This window comes from Nyctereutes procyonoides, unplaced genomic scaffold, assembly GCF_905146905.1.
Source record: "Nyctereutes procyonoides isolate TBG_1078 unplaced genomic scaffold, NYPRO_anot_genome, whole genome shotgun sequence".
Classification (NCBI taxonomy): domain Eukaryota; kingdom Metazoa; phylum Chordata; class Mammalia; order Carnivora; family Canidae; genus Nyctereutes; species Nyctereutes procyonoides.
In genome coordinates this window covers 46,698,432-46,713,527 of record NW_026575126.1, presented here as the reverse complement: position 1 = coordinate 46,713,527, position 15,096 = coordinate 46,698,432, and the positions used below count along the sequence as shown (strand labels likewise).

The 15,096-nt window shown below is 46.1% G+C and overlaps 1 protein-coding gene across 3 annotated transcripts in view; it reads left to right on the top strand.

Moving 5' to 3' along the window:
* Positions 1 to 3,392: 3,392 nt before the first annotated feature.
* The window catches only part of TXNDC11 (thioredoxin domain containing 11), a 64,200-nt gene continuing 52,496 nt past the window's right edge, over positions 3,393 to 15,096 (top strand). The window contains exons 1-3 of one of the 3 annotated variants that reach the window (XM_055339410.1): positions 3,393 to 3,773; positions 10,680 to 10,896; positions 14,943 to 15,040. In XM_055339410.1, the coding sequence (XP_055195385.1) occupies positions 3,511 to 3,773; positions 10,680 to 10,896; positions 14,943 to 15,040 (578 nt within the window). In that variant the 5' untranslated portion in view covers positions 3,393 to 3,510. Of the gene's footprint in view, positions 3,774 to 4,064; positions 4,149 to 10,679; positions 10,897 to 14,942; positions 15,041 to 15,096 lie in introns of those variants that run through there. The other 2 variants (XM_055339411.1, XM_055339412.1) reach the window with 2 other exon arrangements.

The following is a 15,096-nucleotide window of genomic DNA, read 5'->3' as shown; positions in this document are numbered from 1 at the left end:
CACCTGCCAACCTGCACCTTGTCAGGCATATCCTGTTTGCTAAGTAAATGCTTAGAAGCTTTAAAAGTTAATGAGTAGATTTCCCTCTGGTTCTAAGAAAGGATTTGCATATAAAATATATACTCTGTCCCCTTCTCAAACTTGACCAACTCAATTATGGTATAAAGAGTGGCTCTGAAAGCTCAGATATGGTGTGATATGGACAAATTAGGGCTGACTTACCTTGAAGAGCACTGCAGCCTGATCCTGACTGCCTGCTGCATTCAGAAATGAATTTATCCATTTCAGAAGTACATTCTGGTGTGAGAGCAGCAGTCAGAATGTCTAGAGAGAAGAGGAAATGAACTGCCTTTTTAAATCCAGGGTGGTTTCCTGGCCTACGAGACCTCTCCTTACATTGCCACAAGGTACTGTGGGGCCTTACGAGAGAACCCACAGGCAGCAAAAGTTCTTTGAACCTTATGCAGGTCTGCAAATGACAGGTGTCTTACAGAAGTATGGGGTGGATTCTGTCCTAGTAACCTACAGTGGATGAGGACTGGTGATGACTTTTGGCCATACTTGTTTCCGTAATACACCACTGAACTCAGATCTACACAGACGAATCAAGAGGACTAGAAATGGCAAATAAGGTTAATATTAAAAAAAACAAATTGGGCAACAAGCACATGAGGGAAATGCTCTGCATCACTGGTCATCAGGGAAATACAAATCCAAACCACAACAAGATACCACCTCACACCAGTGAGAATGGGGAAAATGAACAAGACAGGAAACAACAAATGTTGGAGAGGGTGTGGAGAAAGGGGAACCTTCCTGCACTGTTGGTGGGAATGTGAACTGGTGCAGCCACTCTGGAAAACTGTGTGGAGGTTCCTCAAAGAGTTAAAAATAGATCTGCCCTACGACCCAGCAATTGCACTGCTGGGGATTTACCCCAAAGATACAGATGCAGTGAAACGCCGGGGCACCTGCACCCCGATGTTTCTAGCAGCCATGTCCACAATAGCCAAACTGTGGAAGGAGCCTCGGTGCCCATCGAAAGATGAATGGATAAAGATGATGTGGTTTATGTACACAATGGAATATTACTCAGCCATTAGAAATGACAAATACCCACCATTTGCTTCCACGTGGATGGAACTGGAGGGTATTATGCTGAGTGAAGTAAGTCAATCGGAGAAGGACAAACATTATATGGTCTCATTCATTTGGGGAATATAAAAAAATAGTGAAAGGGAATAAAGGAGAGAGAAAATGAGTGAAAATATCAGTAAGGATGACACAACATGAGAGACTCCTAACTCTGGGAAATGAACAAGGGGTGGTAGAAAGGGAGGTGGGCGGGGGGTTGGGGTGACTGGGTGACGGGCACTGAGGGGGGCACTTGATGGGATGAGCACTGCGGGATATGCTATATGTTGGCAAATTGAACTCCAAGTAAAAAGAAAAACCCAAATACATTTTTTCTCAGCATTTATCTATAAAAACAAGAAATATAAAACAATACTAGAACACTGTAATACAAAGTTTGTAACATAATAGATGAAAACGTAAAATAACACAGGAATGGGAAGAGGAAATGGAGCTCCACTGGAGAAGTTTCTGTATCTTACTGGAATTAAGGTAGTATAAATCCGAGGCAGAAAACCTGAAAAAAAAAAAGGGCAGCCTGGATGGCTCAGTGGTTTTAGAGCCACCTTCTGCCCAGGGCATGATCCTGGAGACCCAAGTTCGAGTCCCTGCATGGAGCCTGCTTCTCCCTCTGCCTGTGTCTCTGCCTCTCTTTCTCTGTGTCTCTCGTGAATAAATATATAAAGTCTAAAAAAAAAAAAAAAAAAGAAAAAGAAAAGAAATCCTGAAAAAAAAAAATAGTGATCCCCAGAAAGACTGCTAAGCACATAACCAAAGAAAGGTTTAAAATCATTGAAGTAATTAATGGGATCCTGGCAAATATCCACTTAATACAAACCAAGGAAGTAGAGAAGGAAGAAGGACCCGAGAGCCACAAAACAATCAGCGAAGTGGCAGGTGTCAACAAGGCCCGAGTCCTGGGCCTCGGTGGGGGACACAGCAAGGCCACCGGCCGCACGTGCATCCCAGGAGGCCGGGCACCTGGCTCCCACAGCTGCCCTAGGTCTCCGCTTCCGGTTCTTGCCCGTGCCTTTCGCCTTTCCGCTGCGGTCACACCGCCTCCTCCGTAATTATTCGCAGCGAGGTGGGCCACAGCGGCGGTGCCACGGCGCTCGCGTGCCCCTCTCTTGGAAGCTGTTCCTTTCTGTCACTCTCCGATCTGACTTCATCCCTTACTGACGTGTCCTTTACACTCCCAGAGCTTCAGCAAGGACCTAACAGTCGGCCCGGGTCCCGGGTCCCGGGTCCCGGGTCCGGGTCCCGGGGGCGCCCTGCCTCCGAGGCTGCACCCACTAGCTCACCCTCTAGCTGCGCGGCCTCGGCCCAGGGGCTGTGGCAAGCCTCGGTGTCTCCCGCGGCCCGAGGGCGCGTGCGGGAAGACCGGGGCTGTGCGGGAGCCAGAGGAGGCTGGGGCGCACACCCACGCTAGTCACAGGCCTAGTGAGACCTCACCGTGCGCCTGGCACCCTCCGTAAGTCACTTCATTTACTCTCGAAACAGCCCTGACGGAGGTACTGCTATCGCGCCCCCCCATTTCACAGACGTGCACACCGAGGCGGTGACCTCTCCCGCCCGCCCCGCTGCTGGGACCCGGACACCTCTGGTCCCTGCATGGGTTTTCCCCTAGGCTCAGCGGGGGTGGTTAGCGGCACCTGTGCCCCCCGTGGCCTGTACGGACTCGCGGGCACGACTGCGCTCCCGAGCACAGCGCTGAGGCCTCACAGGCCGAGCGCCGATTCCCGGCGGCGTGAAGCCGCCCGCAACCGCGTCGGCAGGAGTCCCGTCGGGGACCGGCCGGAGGCTTCGACCCGCGCCTGCGCAGACTCCGCGGACGGGGGGCGGGGCCTGTGGGGCGACGGCGGGGGGAGCCCCCGCGCAGACTCCATGCGCGAGGGGCTGGACTCGCCTGAGGGCGGGGCTGTCAGGCGGTGTCGGCGTCTGCGCAGACTTCGAGAACGAGAGGCGGGGCCGTCTGCGCGGGGGCGGGGCCTCCGAGCGGGGCCGGCGTCCGCGCAGACTCCGTGGGCGGGAGGCGGGGCCGCCTGCGCGGGGGCGGGGCTTCCGGGCGGGGCCGGCGTCTGCGCAGACTCAGTGGACGAGAGGCGGGGCCGTCGGCTGTGGGGCGGGGCCTCCGAGCGGGGCCGGCGCCCGCGGGGGCGGGGCTTCCGGGCGGGGCCGGCGTCCGCGCAGACTCCGTGGACGGGAGGCGGGGCCGCCTGCGCGGGGGCGGGCGCCGCGGCGGCGGCGGGGCTGACGTGGAGGCTCCGGGTTAGCGGGCGCGGCGGGCTGCGGGATTGGGGAGCGACGGGCCGTGCCGGGCCCTCGGGCCCGAAGCGGCGGCGGCGGCGGTATAAAGCCGGCGACGGGGAGCATGTAATGTCGGAATGCGGAGGCCGCGGCGGCGGCAGCAGCAGCAGCAGCAGCGACGACGCCGAGGACGAGGGTGGCGGCGGCGGCGGCGGCGGCGGCCCCGCGGGCTCCGGCTCCTTCAGCCCGGCCCCGGCCGCAGCGTCCTCGGCGGGCCGGCTCCGCCGCGGGCTGCGCGGCGCCTCCCTCATGGCGCGCCGGCGGCCCGAGCTGCTCTGCGGGGCGGTGGCGCTCGGCTGCGCGCTGCTCGTCGCCCTCAAGTTCACCTGCAGGTAGGCGGCCCGCAGCCCCGGGGCCCCGGCCGACGGCGCAGGGCCAGCTCGGGGCGCGCAGGGTCCGGGCTTGGAGCGGGCTGGGCGCGGGGGGGGGGGGGGCTTCACCTGGAGCGGCGGACCTGACCCCGACCCCGGCCGGTGCTGCTCGGGGAGCACCCAGCTTAAGTGGGCCAGGTTCTGGGCTGCTCCTCACCTGTTGGGGCCTCTCGGGGGGGCGGCGCACCTGTCACTTCAGCCCAGGCCGTGGGACCCTCCTTAACACCCGTCTGATGACCTACAACTGTTAGAGGCCCGGACCCCTTCGAGAATGCGTGCATTCTTCGGTCTAACGATTATCTGTCCACACGTGCTGTGTGGGGAGCACTCGTCCAGGTGAGCGCTGAGGATGAAAACCGCACTCCCCCTTCCTCTGGGCCCTAAAAGAGCTTACTGCAATTTCCCGGGGCTTCTGTAAGTGCTGTGCGGGGAATCAGGAGGAATGAGGGTGGGCCAGAAGGGGGAAGTGTCCAAGGTGGAAGGAGCAACAAGTGTCCTTACACTAGACGAGGCTGGGGCTTCTGGAACCGAAGAGGCCTGGGCAGGCTGGACCACAGTGAACAGGACGAAATGAAGGTTACTGTGCCTGTTTTTGTGGGGGGGGTGGGGGGGGGGGGTGGGGGAGGTACACAATTTATTTTTTTTTTAAGATTTTATTAATTTGAGAGAGAGGCAGAGACACAGGCAGAGGGAGAAGCAGGCTCCATGCAGGGAGCCCGACGTGGGACTCGATCCCAGTTCTCCCGGATCTCGCCCTGGGCTGAAGGCGGTGCTAAACCGCTGGGCCCCCCGGGGTGTCCCAAAATTTACTTTAAATTTCAGGAGTACTTTTGATCTCCCAAGTCCTCTGTCTCCTGGGTCTCCAGTGAGTAAGTGTCTCCATTGCAGCCGACTGGCACATTAGCCAGGCAGAAGATTTCAACTTGGAACGTTTTTATCGACTGTGTTAAGCATAGTAGGTGGCCCAGTTGTCAGAGAGGTGTCAGAGGTTTGGGAATTTTAGTAGAGATAGACCTTTTTTTTTTTAATTTTTATTTATTTATGATAGTCACACACACACAGAGAGAGAGAGACAGAGAGAGGCGCAGAGACATAGGCAGAGGGAGAAGCAGGCTCCATGCACCAGGAGCCCGATGCGGGACTCGATCCCGGGTCTCCAGGATCGCGCCCTGGGCCAAAGGCAGGCGCCAAACGCCTGCGCCACCCAGGGATCCCTGGGAATTTTAGTAGAAAGGGAAGAAATGATGGAGCTTTTGCCAAGTGCCGGGTGTGATCCTACCAGCAGGGGAGAGAGGCTGTTCTAGCCATTGCAGAGTGTTGCAAAGTACCTGCTAAATGCTGGTAGGATACAGCCCTACCTATGACAACCAGAAATGTCCCCATACAGTGCCAAGTGCCCCCCTAGGGACAAAACTGTTTGCTTAAGAACTGTAGCTTACATCAGTGCATTTATTCATTATCTGAGAGCCTGGTATGGACCATTTAAATATCAGTCCTCTTGGGGCACCTGGGTGGCTTGGTTGGCTTCCTTCAGCTCAGGTCATGATCCTGGGGTCCTGGGATCGGGCCCCACATGCATAGGGCTCCCTGCATAGCAGGAAATCTGCATCTCCCTCTCCACCACCCCCACTTGCCCCCACTTGTGCGCGCGCGCTCTCTCTCTCTCTCTGTCAAATAAATAAATAAAATCTTAAAAAAAAAACCAAAAAAAACAAAACTCCGTCCCCAGTAAAGTCTGGATATACTCTATCCTTCCAGTTTATAGATGGAGTTGAGCTTTGGTCATGTTACAAAACTTGCCCCAATTATACCCACCTATTAAGTGGCTGAGCTGGAATTTGGACCCTTTACCATCAGGTACTAGGCTCTTAACCTTGCTCTGTATCATGTGCTGCACAAAGGAAAATATATGAAGTCTTTTACAACGTGGGATTGCAAAGTGTCTTTGGGTTCAAATTAGGAAGGGAGGTTTCCCCACCTCCGGGGGTGGCGAGTTTACAGACTTCTGCTTGTTCTATAGAAATAGTGCTTTAGTGTTTGTTCTGAAAGAACATGACTCTAAAAAGCTAAGAAAGTCTTTTGAGATTTGGGGAAGAAGGGAGAGTGTAAATCCAGTTATTGGAGCAGATAGAGCAAGATCCCTACCTGCTTCAGAATAGGTGTGAGTCAGTGAAGGGCTGCTTGCCTGTCCAACTTCTTTCTATGCCATTGGCAAATCTGGACCATCTTTCAATAGACTGAGATTGATTTTTTAGAGTCTTGTTTGATTGAATGGTGTCATGATACTGTTATATACTCAAACGTTTCTGGTCCCTGTTCTATTTTAAGATTTTTTGCATTAACGAGGACAGAAGCTTATAAGAAAGTTGGATTTAATTTTTTTAATTAATAGTTCCAGGCCTAAATAAGTGAAGCCCTCTTCAGTGTTGGTTGCTTAGCTGAGTTCAAACTAGATATATATATATATATATATATATATATATATATATATATATATATATATATGTTGATTTGGGTTGGAAACATAATGGTCTATTCTTGGGCACCATTTTCATCTTTATTTTACCTGCCTTTCTCAGCATTGAGTCTCCTTGACTTCATCCTACTCACTTTCCTTTCACCCTGATTTTGGAGGGAAATAGTTGTGTGTCTGTGTATATATATGTGTGTGTGCATATATTCATTTTGCTTTATTGCATTTTGTGGTTTCAAAGTTGCTTCAGATCCTCTTCAGAAGGAGTTATGTAGGGTGAGCATTTCCCTAAAAAAATCGGCTGTTGCAGCTGCTCCTTTCTGCTTGCAGCCAGCTCTTGAGTTTTTTTTTTTTTTTTTTTTTTTTTTTGTACCTGACACTGAGCCTTCAAAGCTTCAAAGCTGCATAAAACCTTTGATCTAGGTATAGTTTCTCAAAAAAACATGTAGCAAGTGTAAGAGTTAAATGGAAACTTGTGAATGTTTCTGGTGGAGCAGAGGCAGATGTTTCTCTTCCCTGGTTAATGTTTGCTTTTCCATGGGCCACGTATTTTATCTGGCTGGTGACTTTAGGAACTGCTCTGAACATGCTGAACAGAAACACTAAGTGGATTATTATCCTTTGTTTGGCTGTCACAGACCTACATTTTCCCTCAGATTGTGTTATTTAACACTTAACATGCAGTTTGACTAGTATAAGAAGAATCTCAACGGGAATTTTGGAGCTTTTGATAATGTGTCATGCAGGGCATTCCTCATCTCTTTGCACGGCTTCCTGTCATTCAGGTCTTGGCTTAAAAGATCCCACCCTGTTAAATTCTCTATATAGCAGTGATCCTTTTGTGGGTTTTTGTTTGTTGAATACGTGTTTGGTGGTTTACCTTTTGTCTTCCTTGAGAACACTATCCTGCTTGCTGCTGTAGCCTTGATGCCTGTGGTACAGTTTCTGAAGCATAGTAACATTTGCTCAGTGAATGTTTTTTGAATTATTTTGCAACTGACTGAGTTTTTCAGGTTATGGAGAAAGGGTTAAAGCGCTAGTTTGAGTGAATAAGTAGGAGATTCGCTCTTTTAATACTGCTACTTTATGATGTTAATGTTTTGGTTAAAATAGGGAAGTAATATATTTAAACCTGCCTTAATGCAAGAAGCTAACACCTTCTAGATGCAGAGGAGGGTGTGGGATTCTTTCCCTTATCTTAGAGGAGGTTGGGTCTCAGGTGTTTACATTTTCCTTTTTGGTTCTAAATACCCATTTGTCTGCTTGGGCATCTCAGAGCTGACAGCACTTTACTTCTTGTTCTTCTTTCCTGCTACTTTGCTGTTTTCTGAGAAGCCAGATTATTAAGTTTGTTTGAACACGTATGTGTACTTAGAACATATGATGTGGTCCTTAGGATCATCCCTAGTAAAGCAAATGGGCCTCTGACACTTTGATTCTGAGTCTTTTTAATAATGTATATCTGTGTGGGTTTCTATTTGTCTTTGCATATGTTCAGATGAGGTAGGAAGGTAGATTTGTTCATTTCACAAATTACCGAACTTCAGAGGACCAGGAACAATAAACAGTGAGGATCTAACCAGCGAAGAAGATAGATAGGGTCCTTGCCCTCAGGGAGTTAATGTTGTGGTAGAGTAAATAGATAATCGGCAAGATAAGTAAGTTACTGATTGTGGTGAGGGGTAGAAAGGCAACCCACAGGGAGCTGAGAGAAAAAATGAAGCCTCTCTCTACTTCAGGTAGAGTTGTCAGAGGAGGAGACACACCAGCCGAGATGTTTTTCTCATCAGCTTCATGGTGGTATATTTTACAGGTGGTAAAATCACACATTTTCCATGTATATAGGTTGATGACTTTTTTATTTTTTATTTTTTATTTATGATAGTCACACACACACACACACACACACAGAGAGAGAGAGAGAGAGAGAGAGAGGCAGAGACATAGGCAGAGGGAGAAGCAGGCTCCATGCACCAGGAGCCCAACATGGGATTCGATCCCGAGTCTCCAGGATCGTGCCCTGGGCCAAAGGCAGGCGCTAAACTGCTGCGCCGCTAAACCCCTACGCCACCCAGGGATCCCAGGTTGATGACTTTAGATAAATTTAACTACCTTCATCCTTTCAGTTAAGATAGAGAATATTGTCTTCTCCCCAGAAAGTTTCCTCGGTGGCCCCTGCAGACAGTGTCGCTGCCCCACTCCTCACTCTAGACAACCACTCACTATTTTGTTACAGATTGGTTTTGTTTGTTTTGGAATTTTATATAAATGCGTTCATGTTATACCTATTCTTTAGTTTCTGACTTCTTCGGTATGAGTATTTTGAGACTCATGCAGTTATAGTATGTGTCCATTCATGTATTGTTGAGTAACGTTTAATTGTAAGAATATACCCCCTGCTTATTTTTTCACTTAATGAGATACTCCAGCTTCCTTATGCATACTGGTTTATATTTTCCCATCCTTGTGCTTCCATCCTGTGTCTTTATGTTTAAAATGTCTCCTTGGGGTGTGTGGGTGGCTCAGATGGTTAAGTGTTTGCCTTTTCTCAGGTCATGATCTCCTGGTCCTGGGATTAAACCCTGCATCAGGCTTCCTGCTCAGTGGGGAGTCTGCTTCTCCCTCTGCCTCTCCCCTCCACTCCTATGCTTTCTCTCTCTCAAATGAATAAATCTTTTTAAAAATGTCTAAAATGCATATGATAGGTCTTGCTTTGTTATCCAGTCTGGCATTCTCTTCCTCTTAATTTGGTGGCTTAGTCCTTTTATATTTAATGTAATGATTGATATTGTTGGGTGTAATTATATCTTCTGGCTATTTTCCAATTGTACCTTCAGAGTTTTGTTCTTTGGCCCTTTTCTGCTTTTTGGGTTAATTGAATGTTTTCCAGGGTCTCTTTTTATTCTATTGTTTCTCGGCCAAACCACCAAAATGGTTTTATGCCATGTTAGTGCAGATGTGTGAACAGCTCAGGGTGTTCATTAAGCTCCTTTCACCTGGTGGGATGCAGCCTCAGCCAAGATATTCTTTTCTTTTCTTTTCTTTTCTTTTCTTTTCTTTTCTTTTCTTTTCTTTTCTTTTCTTTTCTTTTCTTTCTCTTTTCTTTTCTTTCTTTCTTTCTTTCTTTCTTTCTTTCTTTCTTTCTTTCTTTCTTTCTTTCTTCCTTTCTTTCTTTTCTTTCTTTCTTTCTTTCTTTCTTTCTTTCTTTCTTTCTTTCTTCTTTCTTTCTTTCCTTTTTTAAAGATATTTTTTCTTGATGGGAAAAATAGTGGCCGCTCTATGACATCAGACCACTTGTTCACTCTTTTTCTGTCTTCTCTTGATCTCTCCCTTTTGGGAACTTCAGGTATTCAAGAAGCCTGTTTTCCAGTTAAAATGGGCTGTTATTTTGTTGTTCATCTTTACTAACCTTTGGATCATGATATTGTTAACTCAAAAATAAAAGTTATTTTACCAGAAGAATGGGTTCATTAAGGAATAGTAACATTGCAATCCAGGATGTGTAAACTATGGCAAACTGTAGGCAAGCCCCATAGACAAAGGAGAACAACATTGTAGAACATTATTTTATAGAGAAGGAGGAAAATGGGAGGGATTGTTGTGAAGAAAGTCCATTGAAGAGAAGCAAGAGTTTAGGGGGATGGCAGTTTTTCATTGGCTGATTGCTGGACTAGTCCTTCATTTTGTAGGAGTTACATCTTTTCCTGTTGGGGGTGGTAATTCTTTTCCTGTTGGAGTCTGTAATTAATCATTTTTCCTATAATTGACAGAGAGTGGTGCTGGTGCCCCCTTCTGGCCTCCAACTCCCATTTTGGTGGCTTCCCCATACATACCTGGAGAAATAAATCTACCTTATTTATTACTTTTGCCTGAATGCCTTGGATAAGGATTGGCCAACTCCAGCTAATAAACTTAATGATTTCTCAGAGTTGAGTCAATAGTAAGAATTTCCTGTAGAAATCTTACTAGTGGTGGTTGTGAGAGCTCCCTTCCCCTTAAGTCTGAGCAAGCTCCCTGGTTGTTCTGAAGCCCTGGAAATCAGTGGCTCCTTGGAGAGCCAGGCAGCAGAGAGATGAGGGTGGAGTGTTTTCGGTGTGGGAGGCAAGAATATGGATTATTGAAAGACATCCTTCTCCTCTGCTCTCTGCTGCCTTCCCACCCCACACCTGGGGAGATAGTATTAGAGAGTCTTTTTCAATGTATTATTCATGTCTTGCATTTTCTCAGCTAAATATTGCCTTAGCACAGCATATTTTTTACTCCAGAGCAATGTTTTGGGAACTCCATTTTCTTATTCAAGAGATTTCTCTTTCAAGCTTCATTCTCCCTCCACATAAAGCTGTTGTTAAAAGAAGATAAACTTAGTAGTCTTCTTTGTGTTTGCTCTTTTTTAGTCGAGCAAAAGATGTGATAATACCAGCAAAGCCACCTGTCAGCTTTTTCTCCTCGAGGTCTCCGGTTCTTGACCTCTTCCAGGGCCAGCTGGACTACGCAGAGCATGTTCGCCGGGACTCAGAGGTAGTGCTGCTGTTCTTCTACGCTCCATGGTGTGGACAGTCCATCGCCGCCAGGTCAGAGATTGAGCAAGCAGCGAGTCAGCTTTCAGATCAGGTAATGCTGACATTCGGCCTGCACATTGATGACTGTCAGCCTTATGTGCAGGGCTGTTTGTTTCCAGAGAGACACCTTACCCCAGCTGGCTGACTGAACCATGGCGAAGGCCAGGAGTCTTAGTTTATAAATTGTAAAGCCTTCTATAAAGAAACAGGGTTTCTGATGGTGAAGGTCATCATTGGTTAGAGGCAGGAGAGGAAACAGATTCTGTGTTTCCTCGTGAAGCAGGTCAGTGCTCATCTCAGGGTGCTATGCTGTTTCAGTGATGAAAAGCCTAGTTGAATATCCATTTGATATTTGTTGATGAGTTATTTTCTTTTTCTTTTTTTTTTTTTAATAGTCACATTATTTAAGAGAGAGAACACGTGCAGGAGTATCAGGTTGAGGTGGGTAGGGAAGGTTAGATAGAGAATGTTAAGCAGGCTCCATGCCTGGTGCAGTGCCCAGTACAGGGCTGGATGTTACCACTGTGAGATTGTGGCCTGATTTGAAATCAAGAGTCAGACTAAGCCAACCAGGCACTCTGCTCATTAGTTATTTTCTGTAAGATAGATTTACATGTCATGACTGCAGTGTAACAGGTTGACCTTTTAAAAATATTTGGACCAGAGCTATATGCAACAAATACTTAATGAAGACAACCTTTGTGCTAGAACAGAGGGATGAATATATGGGCAAATGAGTCATCTGGATGGCTGTGGTTTTCAACCCAGTAGATCTCAGTTGCCTTTTATAAACAAATATTTTATGGTGTGCCTTTTACTGTCCTGAAAAGGAATTCATAGATTATAAAACTCCTCTACACATGTAATTGCAAGCATCAATCCAGTACACTAATTATATCATAAAGGTGGATGAGACAAAAGTAGTGTCTAATCAGGTCACGTGCGTTTCAGTATGTAAATGCTCAGGCACAATAAGTCCTGGTCCCTTTATGTAGAACTACTGGGGGTGGACAGTTAGAAATGCAGACTGGTAAAGGTATGTTGTGTTAGAGACTCAGGTACCATGAGAACACTGCTCTCGGTAAGAGCCAGGCCCCGTGCTATTTGAATTTTCTTTTCTTATTTTATTTTATTTTATTTTATTTATTTATTTTATTTTATTTATTTATTTTATTTATATTTATTTTATTTTTGATAGGCACACAGTGAGAGAGAGAGAGAGAGAGAGAGGCAGAGACATAGGCAGAGGGAGAAGCAGCTCCATGCACCGGGAGCCCGACATGGGATTCGATCCCGGGTCTCCAGGATTGCGCCCTGGGCCAAAGGCAGGCGCTAACCCGCTGCGCCACCCAGGGATCCCCTGAATTTTCTTAAATGGTGAACAGCTCTTGGTAAAGGCTGGAGCCAAACAACAAAATATTTTCTGCCTTGGATTTACATAGGAATTTCCTTCTCAAGAAATTTGGTGAATACAAAAACCATGCTTTGGATTCACATATAAAATAGAATTAGGTCCTGGGCTTGAATAATAACAGGTTTTCCCCTAGTTTCCTTTTTGACAGGACATTTCATACTGCTCTGGGGTGCTGCTGATAACTCTTCCCTGTGCAAAACAGTTTCGAGCATTGTGGGCTATCTCCCGCAGCCCTGGCCCACCACATGCCCTGTAGCTTCCCAGTTACCACAACAAGCAAAAAGAGTGTCCCGCAGATTTCTAAGAGGCTGCTGCCGGGAGTCACTGATGTGAGGTAACTTATGCAGACAGCCTAGTTCCAGAAGTTTCTTTGGAACTCTGAGTTGTTTTTTTCTTAGAAACAATGTTATAAATGCTGATGAAGCTTTCTGCCCAACCTAGTAAAGCCTTTTGAACCATTATATATCCCTGAGTGTGGTGCAAAGTACTGTTTAAATCTAGCTCTTCATTAGAACTCTTTGCTGCCTATGATACTGGTTCTAAGGGGGTTGTGAGTTTGTGTTCTGACTTTGGACCCATAGAATCGATCAATTCCCTGTGCTGTCTTTACCCCCCACCCCCTTTAAAAATGACTGAGAATAGGGGCACTAGGTTGGCTTAGTTGGTAAAGCATGTGACTCTTGATCTCACGGTCGTGGGTTCATGCTCCACATTGGGTAGTAGAGCTAACTTAAACAAATAAAAAGTCCAATAATAACCAAACTGGCAGACACTTACAGGGAGGAAGCAGGATTTCTTTTTTCTTTCTTTCTTTCTTTTTTTTTTTTAAAGATTTTATTTATTTATTCATGAGAGACAGAGAGAAAGAGAGAGGTAAAGACACAGGCAGAGGAAGAAGTAGGCTCCATGCAGGGAGCCCGATGTGGGACTTGATCCCGGGACTCCAGGATCACACCCTGGGCCAAAGACAGGCGCTAAACCACTGAGCCACCCAGGGATCCCCCGGAAGCAGGATTTCTAATGGAGCACTGGGAGGCAAGCGATATGTTAGCATAAAAGAAGTCACCACTTCATTCCCTGGGCATTCCCCAAATTGTCTGACTTAAGAGAACGTGTGGGGATCAAGGGGAGGGAGTCTGCTGTGTTTTAGAGCAGGCGCCAGTTAACAACTGAAGCAACTGTGTCCTTCCAAGTGATTATAAGAGTGGCCTTCTGGTATGCCAGGCCCTGTGCTGTGTCTCATGACAGCTCTGTACGCTTGTGCCAACATCCCTGTTCTTGGAAGCAGGATCTCAGACTGGAGTGGTTGACTAAAGATTACGTAAGTGGTGTAGGTTATAATGCCATTCACACCTAATGGGTGCTGCTTTTTTCAAATTTTTTTTCCAGCTCCTTCCAAATTGAGAGCTTATTATTCTGTGTTCTTACTAGGGAGAAGGAGGTTGCTTATTTTTAGAAACAGGCAAAAATCATTTGAGCCACATTGCTTTAGTAAAATTAGCAAACATGGTAGATTGTGCCCTATTTTTGAGTAAAAAAAAATGAGATGTCACCTGAAGTAAAGATACTGTTGTTTTCCTTTCTTATAAGTGGACTCTAAAAAGAGCTCTAAAGAGCTCCCACTAAGTTTTGAGCAATATTGCTGTTTATGAAGTATAATGAAGGCCTCAGAAAGAGACTTTTCATTTGTAGTCTTCATATTTTTGTAATATTATTATGAACATTTCTTCACATAGCAAAAGGTGATGGGATTTTATATATGCCTGCTACTTAAATTTTGTTACTAATATTTTGCTTTCTTTATCATGTATTTATTCCTCTTACTATTCTTGTAGTCAGTGGTTTTTTTTACCTAGAGGAAGTTTCTCCCCAGGGGACCTTTGGCAGCGTTTGGAACTCTTTCTGGTGATCACTGCTTGAGAGGGGAAGCTGCTGGCAGGTAGTGTGTAGAGGCCAGGAATACTGCTAAACACTACATCCAGTGTGTAGGACTGTTCCTCACAACACAAACAAACATATAGTAAGCCTCAATAACAGTGAAAGGCCAAAATAGCAGTAGTACCAAAGTTGGGAAACTCTGCTCTAATCTGTTAACCCGTCATCCTGTTTTTGGTACATTTCAAAGTAGATCGGAGATATAGGGACACTTCTCCTTATGTTCACATCTACCTATAAATCTATATTTAATTTTTATTTTTTCTGCTTAATAATACATTTTAGAGTGTAGCTTTAACCGTCTTACTCTTATGAGTTTTTAATATAGTTGTTAAAAATGGTCCTTTGATATTTGCCATGTTTCATTTGCAGATAACGTTTTCTTTTCCCTTCTCCCGTTGTCAGTTTGACTATCAAAAGACCTATCCTTCCATTGAGTTTTATTGTAGTCATGCTTAGTAAAAGCTCAGTGGTGCTCGTTCGCTTTAGAAATCAAAGTAAATCATTTCCCTCTTGAACTAGACTGTAAAATAATAATAAATTACTAGAATCCTAGCTAGACACCACAGATGAGAGTCATTTTTTAATTGCAGTGGTGGATGATGACCCTCTTTGAATACTGGAAATAACTTTTTTCTCACTTTCTGTTTCGGAGAGAAATAGTTTCATTTCTATAATTTTATCTTTAAAATCTTGGTAATTTTTCAGTTGTTATTCATTGTCATTTGAAACCTTTTTTGGCTCTGCAGGTGTTGTTTGTGGCAATTAACTGTTGGTGGAACCAGGGGAAATGCAGAAAACAGAAGCACTTCTTTTATTTCCCTGTGATATATCTGTATCATCGGAGGTAAGAACTTTGAACTAGTTTTCTAATTTAGTACTTAAGTACTAAAGTGAATTATT